Source organism: Urocitellus parryii, chromosome 6 (assembly GCF_045843805.1).
Source record: "Urocitellus parryii isolate mUroPar1 chromosome 6, mUroPar1.hap1, whole genome shotgun sequence".
In the NCBI taxonomy this organism is placed as follows: Eukaryota; Metazoa; Chordata; class Mammalia; order Rodentia; family Sciuridae; genus Urocitellus; species Urocitellus parryii.
In genome coordinates this window covers 112932508-112958173 of record NC_135536.1, presented here as the reverse complement: position 1 = coordinate 112958173, position 25666 = coordinate 112932508, and the positions used below count along the sequence as shown (strand labels likewise).

At 45.7% G+C, this 25666-nt stretch overlaps 1 protein-coding gene and 1 pseudogene across 1 annotated transcript in view; both read right to left on the bottom strand.

The window, feature by feature from the left end:
- Window positions 1-13364: 13364 nt before the first annotated feature.
- Nox5 (NADPH oxidase 5) overlaps window positions 13365-25666 on the bottom strand; it is a 54729-nt gene continuing 42427 nt past the window's right edge. The window contains exons 15-16 of the mRNA XM_026387831.2: window positions 14779-14945; window positions 13365-13496 (exon numbers count right to left, since the gene is read on the bottom strand). Of these exons, the coding sequence (XP_026243616.2) occupies window positions 13365-13496; window positions 14779-14945 (299 nt within the window). The remainder of the gene's footprint in view (window positions 13497-14778; window positions 14946-25666) is intronic.
- On the bottom strand, window positions 17897-18534 carry LOC113182073 (histone H1.0-like; annotated as a pseudogene).

Genomic DNA, 25666 nt, shown 5'->3' with positions numbered 1-25666 from the left:
GTGCACAGCACGGCTGAGAGGCTCTGCAGAAATGCGGGCTTGCATGCAAAGGCCTCCCAGCCTGCCCAGGATGTGGAAGGACACAGTCACTCAGATGACTGCCCAGTGGGTGGCGCTGACTCAGGGACCTGGAGGAGGGAGGAGGATGGGGGTGGGGAACAGTTAGCCTCCCAAGTCAGGGGCTCACAGATTCCTTAAGCTGCTCTGGTGAGAAGCAGGGAGAAGGGATGGAAATATCCAGAAGGGATGGCAAATGGCTGAGAGTGGGATTGCTCCATTGATCCCCTTCCTGCCACCTTCTGTGTTGACTTCTGCACGGAGTGTCCTGTGTGAGCCCAGGCACTGCCTGTGGGGTTGGGATCCCTGAAGAACTGTATGCTACATGACGATGCCGACAGCATGGGCTTTGGTCCCCTCACCTGGGGAGTGACTCCAGGGGCAGGAGTGCAGGCCACTGTGAGGACAGAGGAAGTGAAGCCTGCCTGGTGCCTGGTGCCTGGGTCACCAGATCCTCTGTGAAGGCAGCTGTCTTATTCAAGAAAGCTGTGGAGGGGAGACCATCCCCCAACCCCACTTCCTTCCTGGGCCCTCTGTCCCCTCATTGGTAACTCTCATAAACTTATTTTAATGCCCACCCCACCCCCAGAAAGCATCCTGCTTTGGTAAAAGATCGTATAAACTCCTTCTTACTGAGGTGGGAGGGCAGGTGGATGCCCTCGTTTTCCTGGTGCACTGGTACCTGAGTGGGGCCGTGCTGTGTGGGATTAAACGAGAGGAACAAAAATCTAATTATGAAATTCCAGGCATCATCAAAGCCAAGTGGGGGGTGCTTCACGGATGCTATTGAAGTCATAATTTTGAGGGAGCTGCCCGAGTCTCCTCCACTTCTCCCCCTTCCATTTGCTCATCTCTCTTTGCTCCCCTTTCCCCCTCCTCTCCCCTCTCCTCTCTTTCCTCTGTCTTTTCCTTGCCCAAACGGCCATCTGAGTCCCTGATGATTCAATTTGATTACGTTACCATAGGCAGGTGTGTGTCTTGTTTAGTCACATTAAAAATAAATCACTTGGCCACACACAGTCGATACATCAATCTGTTACTTCCCTCTGCTTTCCAGGAACAGATTGCTCAAAACCCAAACGACTGTTGGGTGAAATGCGAGCAAGGAGAGGAGTGAGAAGGAGGGAAAGCCCTTCCAAGCCCACCCTGCAGGCTTATGCACTCAGGGAGGGAGCCGGTCATGCGCACAACCATGCCAGTGGCAGAGTCCTGGCTGCATTCTTTGGACCAAGGACGGTGAGCTGAGAGGAAGCTGATTTGGAGGGGAGCTGCGATTTGGGTTCAGTTAACCCTTACTATGTGCTGGGCCCTGTGCTTCCTTTTGCATCTTTCTTCTAAGGAGAATTTGGGATCCTGGCTGAGAAACTCTGGGCAATATCATCTCTCAGGACCTCAGTTGGTTTAGACTAAATAACATTAAATCAGTTCCTAATCATTCTTTGGGTATGAAAGAAAAGTCTTGGAGTTAGAAAAATCTAGCTTTACTACTTTAGGCCAATTACTTAACATTGCTGAACCTTAGTTTCTTTATCCTTAAAATGGGGATAGAAATCAAGATCAAATGAGATTATATATTTAAGAGACCTTTTTAAAATAGGCAGCCAGGATCTGGTCATGGAGGTGCACACCTTTAATCCCAGCCTCTCATAATAAGACTAATATCACTATTAATAATATGGCAGTTAGATAAGATGGTGTTTAAGCCTCTTTCATAATATACAAACACCTCCATCGTCTTAGGTTTTTTAAAATTTTTTCAGGTGTGGTATCACTGTTCTAGGAGGGATGTGTGTGTGTGTGTGTGTGTGTGTCTATTTTCTTCTTGTTCTTGATGAAAATAGTCTGAGGGAGAGACAGTTTAGACTTTGGAGAAATCTTAGCATTATAAAAAACCAGATTCCAACCTCCACAAACTTCTCCTAGGATTCAGTCAAGAGGTTACAAAGGTCCCAAGATGTCCCGTGGTAAACCAGAACTCTGCTTTAACCAGTAAAATGTAGTGGAGTGACAAAGGGACAGTTCTGAGCTTAAGCCTTAAGAAGCCTTGTGTGTTTTGAATCCATGAGCCAATATGTGAGAAGCTCAGTCTCTCTGTGCTGGAGAGACCATATAGAAAGGACCTGTGGAAAGAAAGACCTTGAGATCACACAGAAAGAGTGAGAGGGATGCTCCCAGCCTCCTGACAGACAGCCTTTCAGCACCCCCCTAAGGCACCAGCCAGGTGAGGCACCATCCTGGATGCTCCTGCCCACTCCTGCCCCCAGGTGACCTCAGTCCCAGCCTAACACTCGTGCAACAGAAGAACTTTCCAGCAGATCCCAATCAATCTATGCACTTGTGTGAGATGATACAATGATTGTGTCAGCCCAGAGTCATGGTGTGTGCCTAGAGTCCCAGCTACCGGGGAGGCTGAGGCCAGAGGATGACTTGAATCTCATAAGTTGGAGGCCAGTATGGGCAACAGAGGGAGACCCCATCTCCAAATAAAACAAAACAAACAAAAAAGGTTGCCTAAACCAGGTATGGTGGCACATGCCTGTATTCCCAGCTGCTTGGGAGGCTGAGACAGAAAGATCACGAGTTCAAAGCTCAGCCTCAGCAAAGGCAAGGCTAAACAATTCAGTGAGACCCTGTCTCTAAATAAAATACAAAATAGGGCTGGGGACATGGCTCAGTGGTTGAGTGCTCCTGAGTCCAATCCCTGGTACCAAAAAGAAAGGTTGCCTAAAGCCATTCTCATTTGGAGTTGTGTATCACATAGCAGTAGATCATTGGATAGTACCTATTTGAGCTTTCATTATGCACCAGATCATGGACTCTCATTAAGAGGGACACAGAGGCTGGTATGGTGGTGCATGCCTATAATCCCAGTAACTCCAGAAGCTGAGGCAGAGAGGATCACGAGTTCAAAGCCGGCTTCAGCCACTTAGTGAGACCCTAAGCAAATCAGTGAGACCCTGTCTCCAAAGAAAATATAAAAAGGGCTAGGGATGTGGCTCAGTGGTTAAGTACCCCTGGTAGAAAGAAGAGAAAGAAGGAAGAAAGGAAGGGAGGGAGGGAGAGAGGGAGGGAGGGAGGAAGAGGGGGAAGGAAGGGAAGGAGGGAGTAAAAGGGGGAGGGAGGGAGGAAGGAGGAAGGGAAGATCTTGAAGCAAAGGGCAGGTGATATTTCAGAGAATGGGGAAGTATTATAGCATCATAGCAAGAAAATGAGGAGCATGTGGAGAGGTGATGAGACATTTCAAGTGGGATATAAGTTGGATATAAAAATAGTGGGGCTCAAAGCGGAGCTTGCCATGCTAGGTTCTAGATCTGCAGTGGGGACCTTAGGAAAGTCAGTTTGTGATCCCATCTAGTAGAAATATAACTTGCTAATGGCAGACAATCCCTTCACAGCAGAGTTCTAAATGCCCATGATTGTAGAGTCTTTGAGGACTCCTCTTTGGCACCCACTGGTGAGCTCAGGAAGATGTACACAACCTGTTTATAGAACGCCCTTGTTTGCCTCCTCCAAGGACAGCTGAGGGATGAGGAGGGTGTCAGGGCCCCTCCTTGTGGCTGATGAGGAGCAGAGACATAAAAGGCTGTGGAAGCAGCAGCTGAAATCAGAGCTAATTGGTTGGCAATTAGCAGGTTAATGGCTCACATCAGGGATATGGCAGCCATATGGCAGGGAGTGACTTTCAAGTTTCCTCCTCTGTGTTTCTCTCCCCTCCTGGTGTTTGGTGGAGTTTTGAAGCTCTCCTATCTGAGAAGACCTGGGTTCTGCTGAGCTCCTTGACCCTAGGAGTCAAGGCAAGGCCAGAAGGTGAGGCCAGAACTAAGGAACTTGAACTTGGAAGAAAAGGAGCAGCTGGGCATTCCCCTGAGGAGCAGGGTAAAGGGCAAGTTGGAGTGGGATGGGACAAGGGTCCCAGCTCTAGGCAGAGGAAGTCTAAGCAGAGAGCCAGGTGGCTCATGACAGCATGGCTGTCACATTTTAGAGCAGTGCCTGAATTCAGGGTTCCACTCAGCTCGTTGCCTCTATCATCTCAGCAAACACTGTTGAGTTTTTTAGAATTGGTGAGTTAGGAACATGTTTTATTGTAACAGGGACCTAAGCAATGTAGATTGACATTCCCTTAGTTCATAAAGAACTATTGGTTGGTGACCTCGTGCTAGGGACTGTTTTAGGGAGAAAAGCAAACTTCCTGCCCTCAGAGAGCAAGAAGACTGCACCAATTAGGGCAGGTCCCTGAATGCCCAGGGATTCTGTGTCCTGGTGATAGGATGTCTCAGGTAGGCGAGAGGTCTCAGTCAAGACAGGAAGCAGAAGGAGGTGGCCCCCAGCCTCACCTGTTCCTTGCACAAAGAGAGTCAAAGCCTTCTATGTCCCCCAGCAAATACTCCCTTATTTGTCATTGCTAGGGAGAACTGGGCATGTGGCTGTATTAACATGTTTGTGATTAGTTTATCTGGTCACTATTATCACCTGGGGCTCCCCGGACCAAGTCAGAGGTCAGTTTACAAGGGAGAAGCGGGTGGAGATTGGGCAGGTGGTCAGGTGGACTGGCTGCCTCTGATTATGGGGTGAGACACTGGCAAGAGGAAATGTTCCATGGGAAAATATTCCATTGGGAATATTAAATCAATTGTTAAAAAAAAAAAGCATTAGATACAGTCCCAGATGAGACAAAAAGTGCTTAGTGAAGTAGGGTACAGTGGCGCACACCTGTGATCCCAGTGATCAGGAGGCTGAGGCAGCAAGATCTCAAGTAGAAAGCCAGTCTTGGCAACTTAGTGAGGCACTAAGCAACTTAGACCCTGTATAATAAGTAAAAAAAAAAAAAAGAGAGAGAGAGAGAGAAAAAGAAAAATGGCTGGGGATGTGGCTCTGTGGTAAGGTGCCCCTGGGTTAAATCCCCAGTATCAAAAACGATTCTCTAGAAAGTGCCTCCTGTTTGCTAAGGTCTCTTCCAGTGCTCTATAAGGACCTGTGAAGGACACAGACAGGATCCAGCCTCATGGGATGGATGTCTGGAAGTGAATGAAGCCCGACAAGAGATGACATGTAGACCTGAGACGATCTGTGCCCAGGAGACTGCGGAGAGGGATTTGGCGGGAACGGGTATCAAATAAAGGCACCATCCAGACAGCCCTAACAGGCACATTCCCTGCCTTTCCTGCCCACAGCCCTCCTGGGGAACCTGCACAGCCCTGTGGGGGCCAGCTCCAGGCACATCTCCCTCCCTGCCACAGCTGATGGGACCAGACATGCCCTTGTTTGAAAAGCTCTAAGTGGCTTCTCCATTGCTTCAGGTTAGAGTCAGAACTGCCCACGCCATATTCCCTTCCCAGCTGTCTCCTCCCAGGCCTTCAGCCCCTGCCCCAATGTGCCTCCGTGCCTTGAACAAGCCAGGGCCTGTGTGCACAGCCTGGCCTCCCCGACTCTGCTTCCCTGTTGGAAAGTCCCAGTTCCCTGACCCCGCCTCGCCCTTGACTCCTGCTTCCTTCCCATGAGGCACTGCGCTGGCATCTGCATCAAGTGTTGGCACCATGGGCCTGTGTTAGTCAGCTCCTCTCCTGCTGTGATCGAAAGACCCGGCCAGAACAACTGTAGAGGAGGAACAGTTTATTCAGGGGCTCACAGCTTCAGGGTCGTAGTCCATAGAAGGCCAGCTCCATTCCTTGGGGCTCAAGGTGAGGCCGAACATCATGGCGGAGTGTGGTGGAAGGAAGCCATTCACATGGTGATCAGATGCCTACAGAGAGAGAGAGAGACACTCCACTTTCCAGACACAAAATATATATCCCATAGCCACGGCCCCCATGAGCCACTTCCTCCAGCCACACCCCACATGCCCCACTCACCACTCAATTAATTAACTGATTAGGGTGACCCAATCATTGTTCCTCCAAACTTTGCGTCGTCTCACAGGTGAGCTTTTGAAGGACGCCCACATCTGAACCATCACAGGCCCCTGTGCTTCTCCCTTGCTCTATGCCTCGCGGGGCATCCTTGCCGCTTGGCCCATCACCAATGTCTGTGGGGAGCCTGGAAGAGTGAATGGCTCTCTCATGGCGAACCCACCTGATCTGAGAGAGGTTTGTGGGGGAAACGGGAGGGCAGCATGGAGAGGGGGTTTTCCTCTCCATGCCTCAGTGGGCTCTGGGGAGCCGGTGATTTTGAGGCCTTCTCCTTTCTGCCCCGAAAGTCAACTCATTTCCTGCTCATATCACTATCTTGTCCTCACCAGCAGAGCTGAAATCCCTCAGGTACTTTTCCAGAGGGCCTGGAAACATGGCTCAGGTTTGATAAACAGGCAGGAGGTTTCAGCAGCAGCAGTCAGGAGAGAAGAATACACATTATCCCCCCAAATCACAGCGCCACGCTGCCGACCAACTGGAGGGTTGCTCCGATCCCCTCCTGCCTCTGGCAGCCAGGATCAGCAGTGCTCGGACACGGGGAGGGGGCTGTCGCTGTGCCTTGGGGCCCTCCCTGCTCCTGGAAGCTGCCTTTGCTGATCGCACAGAGTGAGGTGGTTCTCCTGGGTGGGGAGGGAGGGCATTGATGAAACCCCAAAATATGCTTTGGTCACCATGGGGCTGTGGGGGATCCACTGTGACCTCCCTGCTGAAAAGGGGTGAGATAGAAAAGTCCTAACACCTGGGAAATTCTTTAATCGCCATTATCCTTGAATTAACATTGATCAAGGATTGTGACAGGCGGGGGACTAGGCATGGCTTTGACCCCACCTAACCAACCCCCACCCCAGTGCCAAGAGGATGATCAGGATTTATTGACCCTTCCCTGTGCCCAATTCTAGGTAGTTTGCACTCATCCAGGTCCCCACCTGCACCCCAAACCCAGACACTCACACCGAGGAACACACACCCCAGTTCATAGTCCCCCACATGGGGAAATAAAATGTGGCACTCAAAGCCACTGACGAAACTCTGCCCCTCTGTCTGGCCTGCTTGGCTCCATGCTTATTTTGCAAGGGCCTCTTCTGCAAAGGACTTGTGAATCAAAAGAAATTAGATCTAGTTCTCACCCCAAGATGATTGTAATTACAATTTAATGAGCAGGGACATGTCTACACATAAAATTACAATAAACTAAGGCTTAAAGTACATAATAAAAACAAAAACAGGAAGAAAGCAATGTGCTGTAATAATTTTGTCATTCATCGTTTAAAAAGCACTTGCTAGGCCGAGGCCTGGGATGCAGGCCTGAGTGCATCTTGGGCCACCCTCTGGTCAGATGAGGTAGTCCAGGCAACAAAGCCTTGGAACAAACAAGCCCTAGGCCCCTTCAGACCACATCTCTCTCTTTCTTACATTTGGCTCCAGCCGGTGGAAAAAGGCAGGTCAGTGAGCCTTATCTCCAGCCTTTGGGCTACCTGTCCTCTTATGGAGTCTCTCTGGCCTCCCTCCTCTGTGGTGGTTGGCAGAGGGCCCCAGGCTCCTGGACAGGTTGCTCACATGCATGGCTAGCCACAGATCCTACACGCCACAGCACTCACCTGCCTCAGAGCTCTGCTGGGTGATTGATGGGACTGCTCTTGCTCCTGGTCCCAGAGAACTCCTTTGAATAATAACTTGGCACAATCACTCTCTCTGTCTTTTTTCTCTCTCTTTTTGCTTTCCCTATTCCCTATTCATTTGCTCTTTCTAAGTCATCCGGCTCCTTTGAGTTAGAAGAAGAAAGAACCGAACAAGGAAGAGGAGGAGGAGGTGACACAGAGGAAGTGGGGGACCATCAGCCTCACTCCCTTGTTTTTCAGGGTGGGAGCTGGAGAGAGCTATCACCAGCCTTCCTTGCCTGGGGACTTTAAGGTGAAGTGCCAGTCAGATTTGCAAATGAAACCTCATCTCTGGTAAAGAAAGCAAGCATGGGCCATCGGGGAGGTGGGGGGCAGGTAAGGCAGCTGCCTCCTCTACCCTGTAATACTGGGCCTGCCTGGTGCAGGGATGGTGGAATCTCTCTCACCCTAAAAGTGGAGCCACAGAGAAGGTGGGGGCAGAAAGGGATGGAGGTTCAAGGCAATCACATTAGCTCACCAACACTTTTGTTGATCACCAGGCACTGGGGAGACAAAGATGAATAAGATGCCTGCCCTCAGGGAGTTCACGGGCAAGTTAAGAGGTCAGCACCACAGGACTGTGGGAGCAGGTGGGTTATTGGACAATGGGAGAGATGGCAAACAGTGTTTTTGTTTGTTTGTTTGTTTTTGAGGGAGGGTATCAGAGATTGAACTCAGGGGCACTCGGCCACTGAGCCACATCCCCAGCCCTATTTTGAATTTTATTCAGAGACAGGGTTTCACTAAGTTCTTTGCACCTCGACGTTGCTGAGGCTGGCTTTGAACTAGTGATCCTCCTGTCTCAGTACCACCCCCCATCCTGGTTTGTTGGGATTACAGGTAAGGCAGCTGTGAATCACTGCACCTGGCTGCAAGCAAGTCTTTACAGATAATGATGTTGTGAAATCTCCATCTGGTGGTGGGTAAGGATGCTCCAGATGTCAGGTTCTGCAGAGACAGAGGCTTGAAGGTGTGAAATGAGGGAGACCCTTGGGGATGGTACTTAGAACAGGAAAAGCAAGATGGGCTTTGGCAAGACATGAGAGGCAGGCAAAGGCCAGGTAATAACACAGGTTATTAAAATAGTAGATCTTGATCAAATGCTTAGTGGGGAGGGTTTGTGTGGCAGACCCAGGAATTGGATGATTACAGGAGGTGAGCCACCAACAGGAAGATGTGTGATCAACCCACAACAGTGTAGGACAGATTAGAGGTGCAAGGGGCTGGAGACAGGGGGCCCAGCTAGGAGGCTGTAGCCATATTCCAAGCCAAAACCAGTTAAGGACCAAACTACGGCAGGAGCAAGCCAAGGGAGGACCAATGGGGAAGTGACTAGGTCTGAGAAGCACTTAGCATGTCATGTTGACGGGGCTTGATGACTGGCAGGAGGAGGAGGATACGGGAGAAGACAGGAGTCAAGGGCACCACCTGGGTCCACCAGCTGAGACATTCATGACACTCACCACCTGGTGGGTGGTGCTGCAGTTCCAGTCACTGGGACAAAGACAAGCCATTCACTTCCCTTGCATGTTCTCCAGGGTTATATTTAAAGACAAGTTTAATTTGTATCATCCAGCCACAGTTGGGTGATTCTGAGATTTTTTCCCCCCAGAAGTGTACCATTTATCCCTGGTATATTTATCCTTTCTTCCTTCATTCCTTCCCTCCTTCTTTCCTTCCTTTCTTCCTTCCTTCTCGGTCTTCCTTCTCCTTTGTCTAGCAGGCTATGCTCACCAACTAGGATGTTTAAGGATGGTGCTCTTTGTCCCTGGGTAGGACGGGTCAGCTCAGATGGGTCCCTGCTGGCTGGAGGTCGGGAGGCTGGGAACTTCCTGAGATCACGTTCCCTTCCAGTCATCTCTGCTCTTCATCTCAAGTATTTGTCCCCCTTGGATGGATTTCCTCATAAAATAAATGTATTTTAAAAAGTAATCTTATTTTTAAAAGGAGAGAGTCATCATATTGTGAAGACAGATCATAAAAAGCAGAATCCATGGGTCAGGGAGGCTGTTCGGCGTTGGTACTTGTTTAGTGCAGGCAGAGCGCCAGGAGTCTGGACCGTGGGGAGGCTGGTTGGCACAGTTACCCCTCAATGCCCCTGGCCTCTTCTGTCCTTCTGAAGCAGCCTCAGGCCTTCATGGGGTCTTTTGTTTTAATACTTAGACCACTTAAAGCAGGCAGCTTTGCATATTGAATAGGGGCACTGTGTCCGGGGGACTGACCCTCCACCAGGGGGGCCTCCCCTTGGCAAATACCTGAAATGCTTCCACTTGAGATTTAATGCTAAGGGTCATAGATGACATTGCAGGCAAGCTCTGCCTTTTGTTTTATTCTTCTAAAAAATGACATAACCCATTCATAAGTACATAAGTAAAAAAAAGTATAACAACACATGAGTGGTATATGAAGTGTCTGGTATAAAATTTATACATTGGGAACATTATACAGGTAATACACCAGTACATGAGCAAGGTAAGGGGACTTCGCAAACTCCCCCAAAGTTCCCACAGTGACTGCTCCATCCTTCTAACCCTCTTTTCCATGCACTTCTTTTATTCCCACATTATACATATACATTATTTATTTTTCATTGTATGCATAGGATCAGATCAAATTCTTGATACTTTTTTTTTTTGCTTTTATATAACATTCTATTTGAGGTTTCTTTTCAAAATTAAAACAACATACCCTTATCATAAAAACCTCAAACTTCATAGAAGGGTAAAAAGTAAAACAAAACAAAAATCAAAAGTAAAAGTCCTTTCCTTCCTGTCTCTCCACTCCCACCCCACAGAGCAAAGAGAAGTATTTTTGTGTCCTTTTAGGGATGCCTATGCATGTACAAGCATTTAAACACATGTGTCCTTAATGTGTTCACTTCATAGACAAAAAAGCGAGAGCTCAGAGAGGCCAAATGATGTATCCAAGGTCGCGCAGCAGCCTGCGGCACTAGCAAAAGTAGAAGCCGTGCTCCGACTTCCCGAAAGCAGTGGCTTTTCCACTGCGCACATGTAAGGTTTTGCCCAGAGCCAGCCTCAGCTGGTGCCTCTAATCTCTCCCTACTCTGGACCTTGTCTACAAACCTGGTGACACTTTGCAATATGGCCCATGTCCCCCTCCCCTCCCACAAATGCCCCAGGCTCTCAGTGTATTAATAGACTGCACTTGTGCTGGGCGGGCGGGGCAGGTCCAGCTAATCATTTGTTTCTCTAAAACCTTCCTGGCTGTCAGAGTGTGGTCACAGCAGAACAGCTGGCAAAGACATTCAGGCAGCTTGTGTGTGCACTTTTGTTCCCCAAATTACAAATGACAATTAGATGCAGAAGACAATTCCATCTCAGCCCTCCCTTGCCCTGATGGGAACTGACACCCACTTCAGGCCCATTCATTCTCCCTTGTGCTTGATTTGGGGGCCACAGGCCTGACCTCCGGGAGCTCCCAGCCTGATGGAGGAGGTCAGTTGTGCCCTTCCATATGCCTCCCTTTACCTGCAGTTAGCTGGTGCTCCCTCCCTTCTCTCTTGTGTCAGCCTTATCTATCTTGGGCCCAGATGTGTCTCAGCATTGCCGACATCTGGCTGAAAGAAGAAAAGTCAGTTGGCTATAAGGATGCATTTGTTTCTTGTTGACACCGGGATGGCACCCTTCTGGTCACCTGGGAAACATCCAGGTGGACACGCTCAGCCTGCTGGCCACGGGTATATTTGAACTTCCCACCTAAGTTCCTATGTTCACTGAGGGCAGAGCCTGGACCTATGTATGAGTTGTCCCCAAGCCAGACCTGTTCAACTCCACTCAACCTTGCAGGTGGACACTCTGTTGGGAGGAGAAAAGAGGAAAGCACAGAACTGAACAGCAGGAGCAGGTGGAGGGGGGTGGTGGGGGTGGTGGGCGAGGCAGGGACAGAGTGAGGTGCCAGCAGCGGCAGAAACTGATCTTGAAAATGAACTCTCTCTACTGACTTCACGGTGCTGCCTGAGACTGAGCCTAGAGGCGTTGTCCTGAGAGGGGAGCTTTGCAGTGGGGTGGGGTCCTTCCTGCTCTTTCCTTTGATTTCCTCCCAGGAACCAGTCTCCCTTTCCTGCACAACAGACCCTCCTGAGATCTCTGATTCCGCAGCGCCCCCTCGTGGGCAACTGGAGTCTGGCTGGAAAGAATACAGAACACAGACACATCATCACTCGGCCAAGGGAATTTACAATCTTGTGTAAGGTTCTTCCACCTGCTCCCACCACTACCAAAAAAAAAAAAAGACTCAAACAGCTGGCTGTGTGCATATGTGTGTTTGTGCCAAGTGGAAATCTGCTCCAAGAGAGAAAATGACTGAGTTCTGCAGCTCAAGTGTGTTCTGAGACAGGACAAAATATAAAACAGTGGTGTGTGTGTGTGTGTGTGTATGTGTGTGTGTGTGTGTGTGTGTGTAATTCTGTGTTAAAGTGATGCTGCCAAGACTTCAAATGACTTTGGTACATCCTCTACAGGCTCCAGTCTCAAGTTGGGCCACTCTCTTTCAAATACTTCTGAGTCCCAGATAGTGACAGGGTTTCCTTCCCGCCTTCCCAGGCCTGGTGCAGAGGGCGAGAGCAGACTTCACAGAAGGAAATGGGTTCAAACCATGTGTGGCTTCAGGATGGCAAAGCCGAGGTCTGAGATTGGTCCGTCAGTCAGGTGCCCGCCCAGGCTTGCAGGTAACGCAGCATGACCTGGTGGAAAGGCCCCAGCAAAAGTCTCCAGCCAGGCCCACTCCCAGTCCACCTTCACCGTCACAGCTGTGACCTGCACATGTCATCAGCTCATTTCATGGAGGAAGACATAGACATGGAGAGGTTGCCATGGCCGCATAGCTGGGGTGGCTGAGCTGAGCGCTCTGTGTCCCCATCTGCTTCATGATCCCACAGAGGCACACGGGAGGGTGTCTCCATCTTCCCTCTCTAATGGTCAGTGGTCAGAGAGAAGAGAGGGGCCAGAGTGTGCGGCAAGGAGGGACACTGAGGCACATGCCAGAGAGAGAGGAAGGGGGAGGGAACGAGGGGGGAAGGCAAAGATTCAGAGAGGTGGGGAAATATGCCCTCCCACTCTCCCCGTGGGACTGGATTCTAGGAAGATACATGTTCCAGGTTTCATTCCCAGACCTTTGAGATTAGAACTTCTGGGTGTGGGACCAAGGAATCTGCATTTTAAGTTTCTCTGAGTGGCAAAGTATGTCAATATCTGTACCTTACTGTGAAATACATCGGAAGAAGGAGACACATTGGTGGATGGGTAGAGGGAGGGACTGACAGGTCATACATGATAAAGCAAACACAGCAAAATGGTAACCAAGGAGTCAGAAGGTGGGTCGCACAGTGCACTGCACAATCCTTTCAACTTTCTGTATGTTTGAAAATTGCATAACGAGATGTTGTGGCTGAGTAGGAAGGCTGGGGATCACTATGGGAGGCAGAAGTCTCCCTCAGAGGACTTTTGGAGGAGCAGCTGTCCTGAGGTCCCCTCCTGCCTCCCCATGACCCCAGCCTCCAGCCTCATCTCCTCAGCCTCATGCAATCCCAGAATGCACAGCAGATGGGTTCTGGGGTCTGCCCCTTGGGGCCCCCCTGCTTTGTGTTAATCAGGATTCAGTGGTCCCGGGGCTTTTATCCTGCTGGGTGGGTGGTCTGAGGCTGGTCCACACAGGGGCACTTATACCCCTATGACAAAGCCAGTGATGGAGTGGATTTGGGGCACAGCCTCACAGAGAGGGGCAGCTAGAAGTTCTCTTGGAAGAACCTGAAGCCAAACTGCTCACAGTGGCCCTTCAGCACCTTGGCCAGAGCTGGGGAGCCACAGAAGAAGACCTGCACCTTGCCCTTCTTTGCAGCAGCCACTTTCTGGAACACCTGGAGTCAGAGGGTTGGAGAGAGCAGAAAGAGAGGTGGGGCTGGGATCAGAGACCAGTGCTGCCCCCACCTGGAGGCAGCAAGGAGCGGCCCCATTTGACCCAGGAGCTTGAGGAACATCGGTGGCACAGCTGCTGGGCTCACAGTGGAGTCCACCACCCGGCCACTCAATCACTTGCTCAACTTGTAACATGGCCCAGAAGTGAGTTAGGGCTAGAAATAAGTAAAACCAAGGCCCTCCACTTGAGAACCCCCTTATGTGGAAAAAATACACTCAAATTGATGCAGCTTTGGCAACGAGAGACTGTGTGCAGCTGCTCGGGAGCCCCTGGGCCATGTGCTATGATCTAGATGCCGCTTTCTTTTTTCTTATTATTAATGAGTTAATTTATTTATTTATATAGGTATATATATGTCATATAGGTATATATGACAGCAGAATGCATTTTAGTTGATTGTACACAATTGCAGCAGAACTCTTCATTTCTCCGGTTGTACACGATGTAGTGTCACATCTTATGAGCAGTCATACATGTACCTAGGGCGATGATGTCCCTCTCATTCCACCATCTTTTATTTTCCCCCTGGTAAGGACCCTTTTTCACCCCAAATTGTGTTTATGAATTGCCTTTTGAAGAAGGGCCCCTTTGACATCTGTGTACCACTCCCACGTACTGTCCCTTAGCCCTCATGACCCTGCCTCAGAGCATCTACAGCAGTTTTCAAAGCTGTGCTGTGGGCCACTGCCTGCAAAGACTGTGCCCCAATTTTTCAGGGAAGAAAATAAGAATAATTAATAATAATATAATTAACAATAATAATATAATTAATAATAATTAATAATAATATATAACATTTAATAGTAATAATAATAAAACCAATCTGAGAAGTAAAATGGAAAGATCACAAACCACTTCTTGCCCATGGGCCTCAGTTTCCCCATTTGCAACAGGAGATGAATAAGACTTAATGTTTCCCCAGGACCCTGACCACCTGGGCTTTCTGGCTTTGGTTCATAGGGACTCAAGGCTGGAGAGGCCGTTGAGGGCAGGTAGACCAACTTCCTCTTAACCAGATGGGGAAACAGGGAGGCACAAAGTGGGCGAGTGACGGAGCAGAACGTGGGTTCCCTGCCTACCACTCCTGCCTGGACCCCTCCTCTGAACTTGGATGCGAACTTCATACTTCGCCCCTGGCTGCTTGACCCTGATCTCCCTGCTGCTGCCTCACACTCTCAGCCTCACTGGCCCCTGCCCACTGTGGGGTTCCAGCTAGCCTTTACCTTGCTCCAGTCGGGCCGCCCAGGCTGGGTACGTGTCTGGAGACCCGTAATAGAGTCCTTCTTCTCCTTCTTGGCCAGGAGGTCGAGGGCCATCTGCAGGCCAATGGCCTTCATGTCATTCTTGCCTAGTGCAGAAGTCATGTACATGTGCAGCTCCAGGAAGTGGTCTGCAGGTGACAGAAGAGAGTGGTACCAAATGGCTAGCACCTGTGTTAGGGACAGGGCAGGATGCTGGCCACTACTGCACCCTGGGGCTTGGCGAGACACCAAGAGGTATAGGAACTCACACCTTCAGCCAACCATGTTTTCCCAGGACTTGCCTCGTGACTGATGCTGTAGAGAGAAAAAATGGCCCGTGGCTTGAGCTGGGCCTCTATGTGCATGGTGAACACAAGTTAATGTACACCCTTGGCCTCATGTGAGCCTCACAACCACTCCAGGAACTAGACCTTACTTTGACAGAAGGGGAAATAAATCCCAGAACAGTCTTTGGGCTCCAGAGCTCCAGTGCATTCTCATGTCTCCCCTCAGTCTGCCTGGGGACACAAGTCACACACACATGAAAAGGTGACTTGGGTTGAGTGATGGCTCACACGGAAAGTACTACTGATGTCCAGGGAAGGACTGTGGCTGAGAGAGCGGCTTCCAGGAAGGGGCACAGACTGGGTCAGGTCTTGGGAGAGGGACAAGGTTCAGAAGGAAGGTCAAAGGAAGGCATATTCCAAAGGGGGAACAGCATGAGCAAGGACAAGGGGCTGGAGCGAACGTGAAACTGGGGGACACCTGTGAGTGGCTGGCTGGAGCAGAGGAGAGGGGACTAGAAATGCAGATGCCAGAATCTGAAGGTCTTGAATGTTCAGCTGGGAAACGTGGGAAGGTCAAGGGTATCTGGGAGGAGCGCCACGTGGTGAAAACAGCTCTTTGGGAAGTGGTGTCAGAGGGCTGAAGGGACGGGAAGTTGACCAGCACAGACACACTTTGGAGCTGAAAGAGCCCAGGGCGCTGAGATATTGTTCATTCAGGCCTCAGAGCAACTGGAGCTCCCAGGTGGATAAGTCCTCCCAGGATACAATTAATGGATTATGTAGAAAAACTCAAAAACTTGTGTTCAACCTGCTTCCTGTTTCCTGGGTTGTGACACAAATGTTACGGTTTTCTGTGTGTGCCATCGTGAGAAAAGGATTGTGAGCACAGCTCTAGGGCTCATTCAAGCCAGAGATGACAGGGCCCTAAGAGGATACTGGAAGAAGCATTCAGGAGCTGACAGTCACCCGGTCCTTCCCCTCACCCACCCCATGCCTCCATGAAAGAATGCGTGCCATCCCAGCTTGCTCTCTGTTGTTTCCTGTGCCACCATTAGCCTGGTTTCCATCAGCTTAAGGTCTCTGCCACTGTCCAAATGGAAACGGGCCCAGGAGGCACAGCACATTTGTTTCACGTGTCACTTAACTCTTAGTAGTGCAAGGGGGGAGATGCATTCTCAGGGGCGGCCTGCTGAGAGGACGCTGACCCTTCTTACACCCGCCTCAGAGTCAGAGGGGGAGAGGAGAGAGGAGACTTGGTGGCATAAGGGAAAAGAGAGCTTCCCTGGGGGAAAGCATAAGGAAGCGTCCCTAGTGGGGCGGGGAGTGTGTCTCACCCCCTCCAAGCAGCTATGTTTAAGACTGGCTTCCCATCTCCTAAGAAATCATCTAAAAGAAGGAAGAAAAAAAATGTACACTAATATATTAATTTTAGATATATCTGAGATAGGGGAGAATTAGGAATAAATAAAATGTTTAGTAGCAGGAGCTTGGTCCCATTATTTATGGCACCACTCACTCTGTCTTTCATTATATAACCATGAAAGACTTCCAATTTTTTTGAGGTAGTGATTAAACTTAGGGCATTTTCCATGGAGCTGCATCCCCAGCCTCCCCTGCCCCCCCTTCTCCATTTTTTTAAAGTTTTAAAATTATAACAACAGTGAATTTTTTCCTGGCACAAATAATGCTTGTTTTTAAAAAAGCAGAGGGATGTGCAAATGTGTGATGTTCCTATTTCATTAAAAATAAGAGAAAATCTGTACTGTGTTTTTCTCCCAGCTCTCAGTGTGAAACATTAAGCACTGGCCCTAGACAGGCATATGTCTGTATACAGAGAAGCACACAGACCTATTGCTCCCAACTACTTAGCAAATTCAAAATTTGCTGCAGTACGTCTTACTGTCTTCTCCCTGCCCTTCCCCCTCCCCATCTACCACTACTCATAAAAAGAAGTAAAGAGAGGTCAGGGGGGTTTATGTGGCTCGTGGTGGGGATAGAGCCCCACAGACCAAGCAAAGCCACGTCTTGGACAGAAGGAACAGCAACAAAAAGTCCTTATAGGATACAATTAATTGATTATGTAGAAAAACTCAAGTTTCCACAGAGCACCTGACTGACCAATTCCTCATCCTTCCTGCATGTAACAGGAGACTCTGTCACAAAGACACCCCAACAGCTAGTTCCTAGCTAACTAGGAGAAGCTTTAATTTCTCCCATCCAGCTGTCATGTGGATGCCCTCCTGGCCTTCCATAAGACAATACAGAGGCCACAGGGCAGACTGACGGAAGTGAGGAGGAAACTGGGCCTTCACCCGCTGGCCACCACCACTCCTCCCGTTGGGAGGTCAGCCCAGAAGGGTTTTCCTACCTCCTTCTTTTGCTGCTAGCAGCTGCCTCCCCTTCCCCACCAGCAAAGGTTCTGAAACTCTCAAAAGGGGCCCCTGACTTAAGGACACTCCTACAACCCTTACAGTTCCTGGGCTGCCTCTCCTCTAGCCAGAACAGACTGCCTCGCCTGTTCTCTCCTCCCCCATGTCTATGTTCATAGCAAACAAATCACCCAACAACACACACAAAGCCCCCAAATCCCTAGCCCCATGGGAAGATTACCAGTAAATCAACAAAACGAAATATCATCACATCCTCATTATCACACAGATGAGATCTGTTGTGGCTGTCCTTGCTCAGCTGGTTAAGGAAAAAGGAATCATTCCACAGTCTCTGAGGAATCCAAATACTGTCTCATGAAACGTCAGGATAGAATGGGGCCAAGGGTCTCCGAAGGATGGAGAGAAAAGAAAGGAGCAAAGTGTTTATAGAAAATGAGGAGGAAGGGGTGTCCACAAGAAAAGGCCACAGTGTCTCCTCTTGGCACTCTTATCTTGGCTGGCCCTTGTGGCACCAGACTTGGCTTTGGGCTTCATTGGTTTGGCCTTCTGGTACAGAGGGAACAGCAACAAAAAGTCCTTCTAGGATACCCTGACTGGCATGGCTTTGACAATCTTGGGTTTTGGGTTTCTTGGTGTGGCAGCTGGCTTCCTCTTGACCTTCGTGACTGAGGTGGCTTTGGGCTTCTTCCTTGGGGTCTGAATGCCTTCTTTGGTGTGGCCACCTTCTTGGTCTTCCTGAAGGCTACTGACATCCCGGGGTCTTCGCTCTTGGCCAGATGGAAGGACCCTGAGGCACCCATCCCTTTGGTTTGCTTAAGGACACTGGAGGCACCAGGTGCTGGATGCACAACTTGATCTGGGAGTTGGCATTCTCACCCACCTTGTCATGGCTCTTGATATACCTCTGTATGGGCAGATTGGTGCTGGGAGCCAGAGTGGTTCTTCTTGGCCTGAACAGCAGCCACAGCTATATCTGAACACTTGGGGTAGTCTGTGCATTTCTCGGAGGCCTTGGCCCACTTGGGTTTGGCTGCAGGAATGGTTGTGGAGTTTTTAGACATTATGGCCCACCTGGTCCTGCTGTTGAAGGTGCCTTCCAAAGGTCTAGCCCTTGTCAGAGGCTGAGCAAAGCCTGATTTGGGATCTGCTCTCAGGCCCCTGACTCGCAGGCCAGATTAGAGTTTGTCAGGGCTGCAGGGGAGGAGTTACTCACTGCCTGTCCCCACTGGCATGGGTCATGAGAGGGCTTGCTGGGCCCACGCTGCATCACCTGCCCCGTGGCTCTGTGCTCAGCCTTTTCGCCTGGCTCTGGCTCTAGCTCTGGCTCTGCTCACACCTCTTTTCTGCCTTCTTTTTCCCAGCTCTGTGTCTCCCCAGCCCTTCTTTTAGTCTTTATTTTGAGACAGGGTCTTGTAGGTTGCTGAAGCTGGCCTCAAATTTGCATTCCTCTTGCCTCAGCCCAAGTTGCTGGGATTACAAATGCATGCCACTATGGTTGGCTAATTTTACTACTATTATTGAGCATTTATAATTACTGAGGTAGGTAGACTCCCAGGGAGAGAGAGAAAGAGGTCCTTAGTAGAAGAAGACCCAATCTATGAGCATGATCAGCCATGCTTGTCTCTTTAGATGAAGAAAGCCTCCAGCATATGCTTGTACCCGATCAATCAGAAAGAAAACATCATGGATTTAAATGTGACCAGCTTCAAAGACCTACACTGATTTATGGCTACGCTACTTAACCAGGAAGAAACATTCTGAACCGCAAATATCAAATGATGAACATGGGATTTGACTTTCACAACAAAAGTTTGCCTGTGAACCTACACTTTTCTTCCTTTATATAGGGAAAGTCCTATATATAGCAAGAGAGCTCAGCCCAGGGTGCAATACTGTCTTCTCTTTTCTGAGAAGCAAGGGGTATCTGCATCCTATCTCGGGGGCATGTATACCTTTGTTTCGCTGTCTTTTAATAAATATTTGCTTGTGCCTTGTTTTTGACAATGGTGGAGATCAGTAACCCACTCAGCCCAAGCTGAGATTCCCCTGCTCCCTAGGAGGGACTTCTTTGGATCCCTGTTTGGTGTCATTCCTTTAGTGACGTGAAGAGACTGGCTTTCCTTTCCTTTTAGCTTTTGCCTTTTGATTGCATGGCATTCTCTGAAAACCTCAGTTCCCTTTGACCAAAAATAAATTGGGACAGGCTCTGGAGGATTCAAGATGGCAGATTTGAGGAAGACTGAATTTCCAGTTGCTCCATGGGTCAGGATTCAAGAAAGCAGGAGTAGAGCTTCTCAGCAAGTCCGAGAGAAAATGGAAATGATAGTCGGGCAGAAGGAGTGTCTACCCAACCTCATTGACAGTTTTCACCACTTTAATGAAGACCCCCTTTTTTTTTTCCTCAAGAATCTTTTTTCCCTTTTTTTGCAGGGGGGCAGTGTGTGGTGGTAGTGATGGTGTATTCTTACTTTGCTGATTGGTTTATGGAGATTATATATATATATATATATATATATATATATATATACACACAAATACATATTTTTTCTTTTTCTCATTTTTAGCATTTAAAAAATTGTAGTTGTAGATGGACAGAATGCCTTTATTTTATTTGTTTATTTTTATGTGGTGCTGAGGATCGAACCCAGTGCCTCACACATGCTAGGCAAGCGCTCTGCTGCTGAACTATATAGCCCCAGCCCTTTAGCATTTTTTATGATATCTACTTTTCCTTGTCTTTTGAGGGTTGGGGGGTGTTTATTTTAGTTTGACTTTATTTGCTTGTTTCTTTTGTTTCTCTTTCTCTCCTGCCAAATTCTCTTGCTCCCTATCTTCAACTTTTCTCTATCTTTCCTCTTTTATATTCACCACTTGCCACATCTCTTTTGCATTCTCTGTTTACATTCTGAATAGTGTAAACTTTCTTTTATGTTTCTATCATCTTTTATTTTTTCTTAATGAACTGAATTTTTACCACCTTTTAGAACTATTTGGGTTTTATAACTCCTGCTCTATCATTTTTATTTGCAGTTGTTGATACTGTGTATGGTATAGTTGACACTTATTGTTTACTTTAATATCAAATCTAATTCACAGCTTTTTGTTATTTTTGCTGTTGGCAATTGCTTCCCACTATTTTCTGTTTTTATAAAAATTAGTGTTGTAGATGTCATTATAGGCACCAGGTATTTATTTTAATGCTGTATATTGTTTGATTTGGGTATTTCTATTGTTTGTTTCCCCTTGTCTGCGATGTGCTGAGAATTTACAGGAACACTACAAATTCACAGAGTATAGACTGCTGCTGAACTAAACCCAGTCAAGAGAGAGTTCACCTTGATCCACATACAAATTAATCACAATCAAATTTCTGCAATACTTAAATACAAAAAATAGAAGAGGCAAAAACCTAAAACTAAGAAACAGACTCTAAATAGAAATGTCTACATGGCAGGAGGTCTCAGGTTCCACTCATGGATATCTACTCCTGTAGCAAAAACAGAGAGAATTGACACAAAAGGTGTGGATACCACACCTATGAGAGGTCTAAATCTAGATCACTCTAAGACAAGAGGAGGCTGTGCCCTATAAAGGTCCACACAGGAGTGTGGAAGAGAAGTGCATCCCATCAGATATACAAAACCCAACACAAGAAGACAAGAAATATGAAAAATACAAGGTAATAAAATGCCTCCTAAAGTTCATAATTCACTAGCAACTGACTCCAGATATTGAAATGGATAAAATATCAAATAATTTAAAGTAATTACAATGATTACAAAAATGATTAATGAATAGAGCACACACAGACACAAATGATTAAATGATTTAGGGAAGTCATTACAGGATATGAAAGAGAAATTCAATAAGTAACTAGAAATATTGAAAAGGATTAAACAGAAAGTGGGCATCCTTGAACATATAAACAGTATTAAAAAGAAGAAAATAAGTAACCATAACCAAAATATACAAGAACTCTTAGATAACATCAAGAGAACAAATTTAAGAATCACCAGAATTGAAGAGTGTTGTGAGATATAGGCTAATACCATGGATAACCTGTTCATGGAAATAAGAAAGAAAAATTTCCAAATCTTGAGAATGAGGTGGACATCCAAATATAGGAGGCATTCAGAACTCAAAATAGACAAGATCAAAAAGGAACCTCTCCACAACACATTATAATTAAAATGCCCAAGATAAAAAATAAGGATAAAATTCTAGAGAAAAAACATCAGGTCACGTTTGATTACTTCTGATTTCTCAGCACAAACTCTAAAATACAGATAGGCTTAGAATGATATATTCCAAGGCTTCAAAGAAAATAACTGTCAACAAACATTGCTACATCCAGCAAAGCTATCCTTCAGAATCAAAAATGAAATAAAAACTTTCCAAGTTAAGCAAAAACTAAAAGAATTCATGACTATTAAGCCAGCACTACAGAAAACACTTAAAGAAACACTTCACAGAGAAGAATCAACAACAAACCCTATTGTTGACAAATCAACAAATCTCACGAGAAGAGTAGCTAAACAAACGAGAAACAGGATCAAATTAAACATTAGAAATAAATAAAAACACCAGGAAGAATAACATTGTATGCAAATGGTCTTAACTCTCCAATTAAAAGAAGTAGGCTTACATAATGGATTAAAAAAGCAAAGACCAACTATATGTTGTTTTCAAGAGACTCACCTTATAGGCAAAGAGAGCCAAAGGCTGGAAATGAAAGGATGAAAATTGATGTACCATGAAAATGAAGCCTAAAAATAAGCAGGATTAGCTACTCTCATATCTGACAATGCAAACTTCAAGCCAAAATTAATCAGAAATGACAAAGGTAAAGGGAATGATCCAAGAAAATGTTATAATGAGAGTAAACATTTGTGCCCCAAATGTTGGTGCACCTAATTACATAAAACAGACATTACTCAAATTACTCAAAGGTAGACCCCATTATCCTGATACTGGGTGATTTCAACACATCTCTGTCACCATTAGACAGGTCATCCAGACATAAACACAGTAAAGACTCTCTGGACTCGCCAAAATATTTATTAATCAAATGGACTTAACACACATCTATGTAATATTTAATCTAACAACAGCCAAATACACTTCTCACAGCTCATGGAAATTTCTCCAAAATAGACCATATTTTAGATTACAAAGCACATCTTAGCAAATACAAAAAGGTTTTATGTAATTCCTTGCATCTTATCTGATCATAATGGAATGAAAGTAGAAATGAACACCAAGAATACCTTACAGAAACTATAAAAACACTTGGAGATTGAACAATACAATTTTGAATGAATGGGTGATAGAATAAATTAGGAGAGAAATTTAAAATTTTTTTAAATTAAGCAAGAATAATGTTACAACATACCAGACTCTCTGGGAAAATACAAAGGTGATTCTAAAAGGAAAGTTTTTACCTATGAATGCCTATATAAGAAAACCAGAGAGATCCCAAAAGAACAATCTAATGATGCATCTGAAGGCCTCTGAAAAACAAGAACAAACCAATTCAAAAACCAATAGAAGGAAGGAAATAATTAAGATCAGAGCCCAAACCAATAAAATTGAGGATAAAAAAAACAAGACAAAGGATCAATGCAGAGTTGGTTCTTTGAAAAGATAAACAAGATTTTTAAGTCCTCATCCAAACTAATCAAACAAAAAGGAGAATTCCAGACATAACAGAAATCCAAAGAAACTTTGGGGACTATTTTGAAAATTTATACTGCAATAAATTGGAAAAATGTAGAATAAATTTATATGTTTCTAGAAATATATGTTCTGCCAAAACTGAATCAACAGAACATAGAAAACCTAAACAGACCAATAACTATCACTGAGATAAAATCAGTAATAAAAAGCCTTCCAACAAAGAAAAGCCTAAGACCAGACAGATACTCAGATGAATTCTACCAGACCTTTAAATAAGAACTAATGCCAATGCTCCTCAAATTATTCCATGAAATAGAAAGGAACACTTCCACATTAATTTTATGAAGCTATATCACCCTTATACCAAAACCAGATAAGGCTAGATCAAGGAAAATAACTACAGACCAATATCCCTGATGAACTTTGATTTAAAAATCCTTAATACATATTAGAAAATCTTGTTCAACCACATAGTAGAAGATCACACATCATTGCCAAGTTGGTTTTATCTCAGGGGTGCAAGGATGGTTTACCATACACAAATTAATACATGTAATTCATCACAAAATTTATAATTAAGGATAAAAATCACATAGTCATCTCAATAGATGTAGAGAAGGTCTTTGACAAAATTCAGCACCAATTCATTATAAAAGTATTAAAGAAACTAGAAATAGAAGGAACCTACTTCAACATAATAAAGGCTATTTTTAAAAAAGCCAACACTATAGTGAATGGAGAAAAACTGAAAACATTACCTTTAAAATCCACCCCTCCTATTCAATGTTGTACTAGAATTTCTAACCAGATCCATTAGGTAAGAGAAGGAAATAAAAAGGATAAATATAGGAAAAGAAGTCAAATTATCACCATCTGCAAATGATATAATTTTATACTTAGAAGACACAAAAATCTCCACCAAAAGACTGATAGAGCTAATAAGCAAATTCAGCAAAGTAGCAGGTTATAGAATCAATATATAAAAATCAATAGCCTTCCTATGTATTAACAACAAATATACTGATAAAGAAATCAGGAAAACAAATTCTATTCACTGTAGCCTTAAAACAAAACAAAAAATAAATCTAATCAAGGAGGTGAAAGTCCTCTACAATGAAAACAATAGAACATTTAAAAAATAAATTGAAGAAGGCACAAGATGATGGAAAACAGTTTTCCCATGTTCACGGATAGGCAGAATTAATACTGTCAAATGGCCACAATTAATAAAGGGGCCAAAAAACACACTGGAGCAAAGACAGTTTTTTGACAAATGGTGCTGAGAAAATTGGTTATCCATATGCAGAAGAATGAGACTAGATCCTTATATCTCACCCTGCACAAAGTGAACGCAACACGGATCAAAGAAGACCTAGAATTAGACCAGAAACTATTCAACTCTTAGAAGAAAATATAAGGTTAATACTCCATCATATAGGTTCAGAAAGTGATTTTCTCAAAAGGCCCTTTGCAGTTCAGTAAATATGCCAAGAGTTAATATATGAGATGGCATCAAATTAAAAACTTCTGCACAGTAAAAGAAACAAGAATATGAAGAGAGAACCTGAAGACTGGAGAAAATCTTTTCTAGATACTCTTTTGACACAGGATCAATATACAGCATATATAAAGAACTCAAAAAACGTATAACCCAGAAAAAGAGAAATACCCCAGTTAATAATGTACAAATGAACAAGCAAGACACTTCTCAAAAGAAGAAACACAAACAGCTAACAAATATGTGAAAAAAAAATCAACATCTTTAGTAATTAGGGAAATGCAAATCACAACTACACTGAGATTTCATCTCACTCCAGATAGAATGGCAGCAATGGAGAATAAAAACAATAATAAATGCTGGAGAGGATATGGGGAGAAAGGAACACCTATACACTGATGATGGATTATAAACTAGTGCAACCACTATGAAATTCCTCAAAAGATTAGTCCTAAAACCACCATATGACTCAGCTCTATCACTCCTTGGTAATTATTCTAAAACATTGAAGTCAATATACTATAATGACATATGCACATTCATGTTTATAGCAGCAGAATTTACAATAGCCAAACTGTGGAAGCAGTCTAGGTGTCCATCAATAGATAAATGGATAAAGAAAGTGTGAGATATATACACAATGGAGTTTTATTCAGCAATAAAGAATCAAGTTATGTTACTTGCAGAAAAATGAATGAAATTCGAAAACATTCAGTTAAGCAAAATAAGCCAAATTTAGAAAGTCAAGGGTTGTATGTTTCCTCTCACGAGGGATCTAAGAAGAAAAAGGGAAACAAAGGTGGGGTGGAATTGCATGAAAGTCAAAGGTAGATAGTAGAGGAAAGGGACCAAGAGGAGGAGGAGGGGAGGTCTCAGGGAAATACTGGGGAGTGATATTGGCCAAATCATATTGTTATATTGTGTGCACACAGGAGTGTGTACCAAGGAATCCCACCATTAGGTACAGCTGTGATGCACCAATAAAAACATGGGACAAAACCAAATTGGACAGAGGTGTC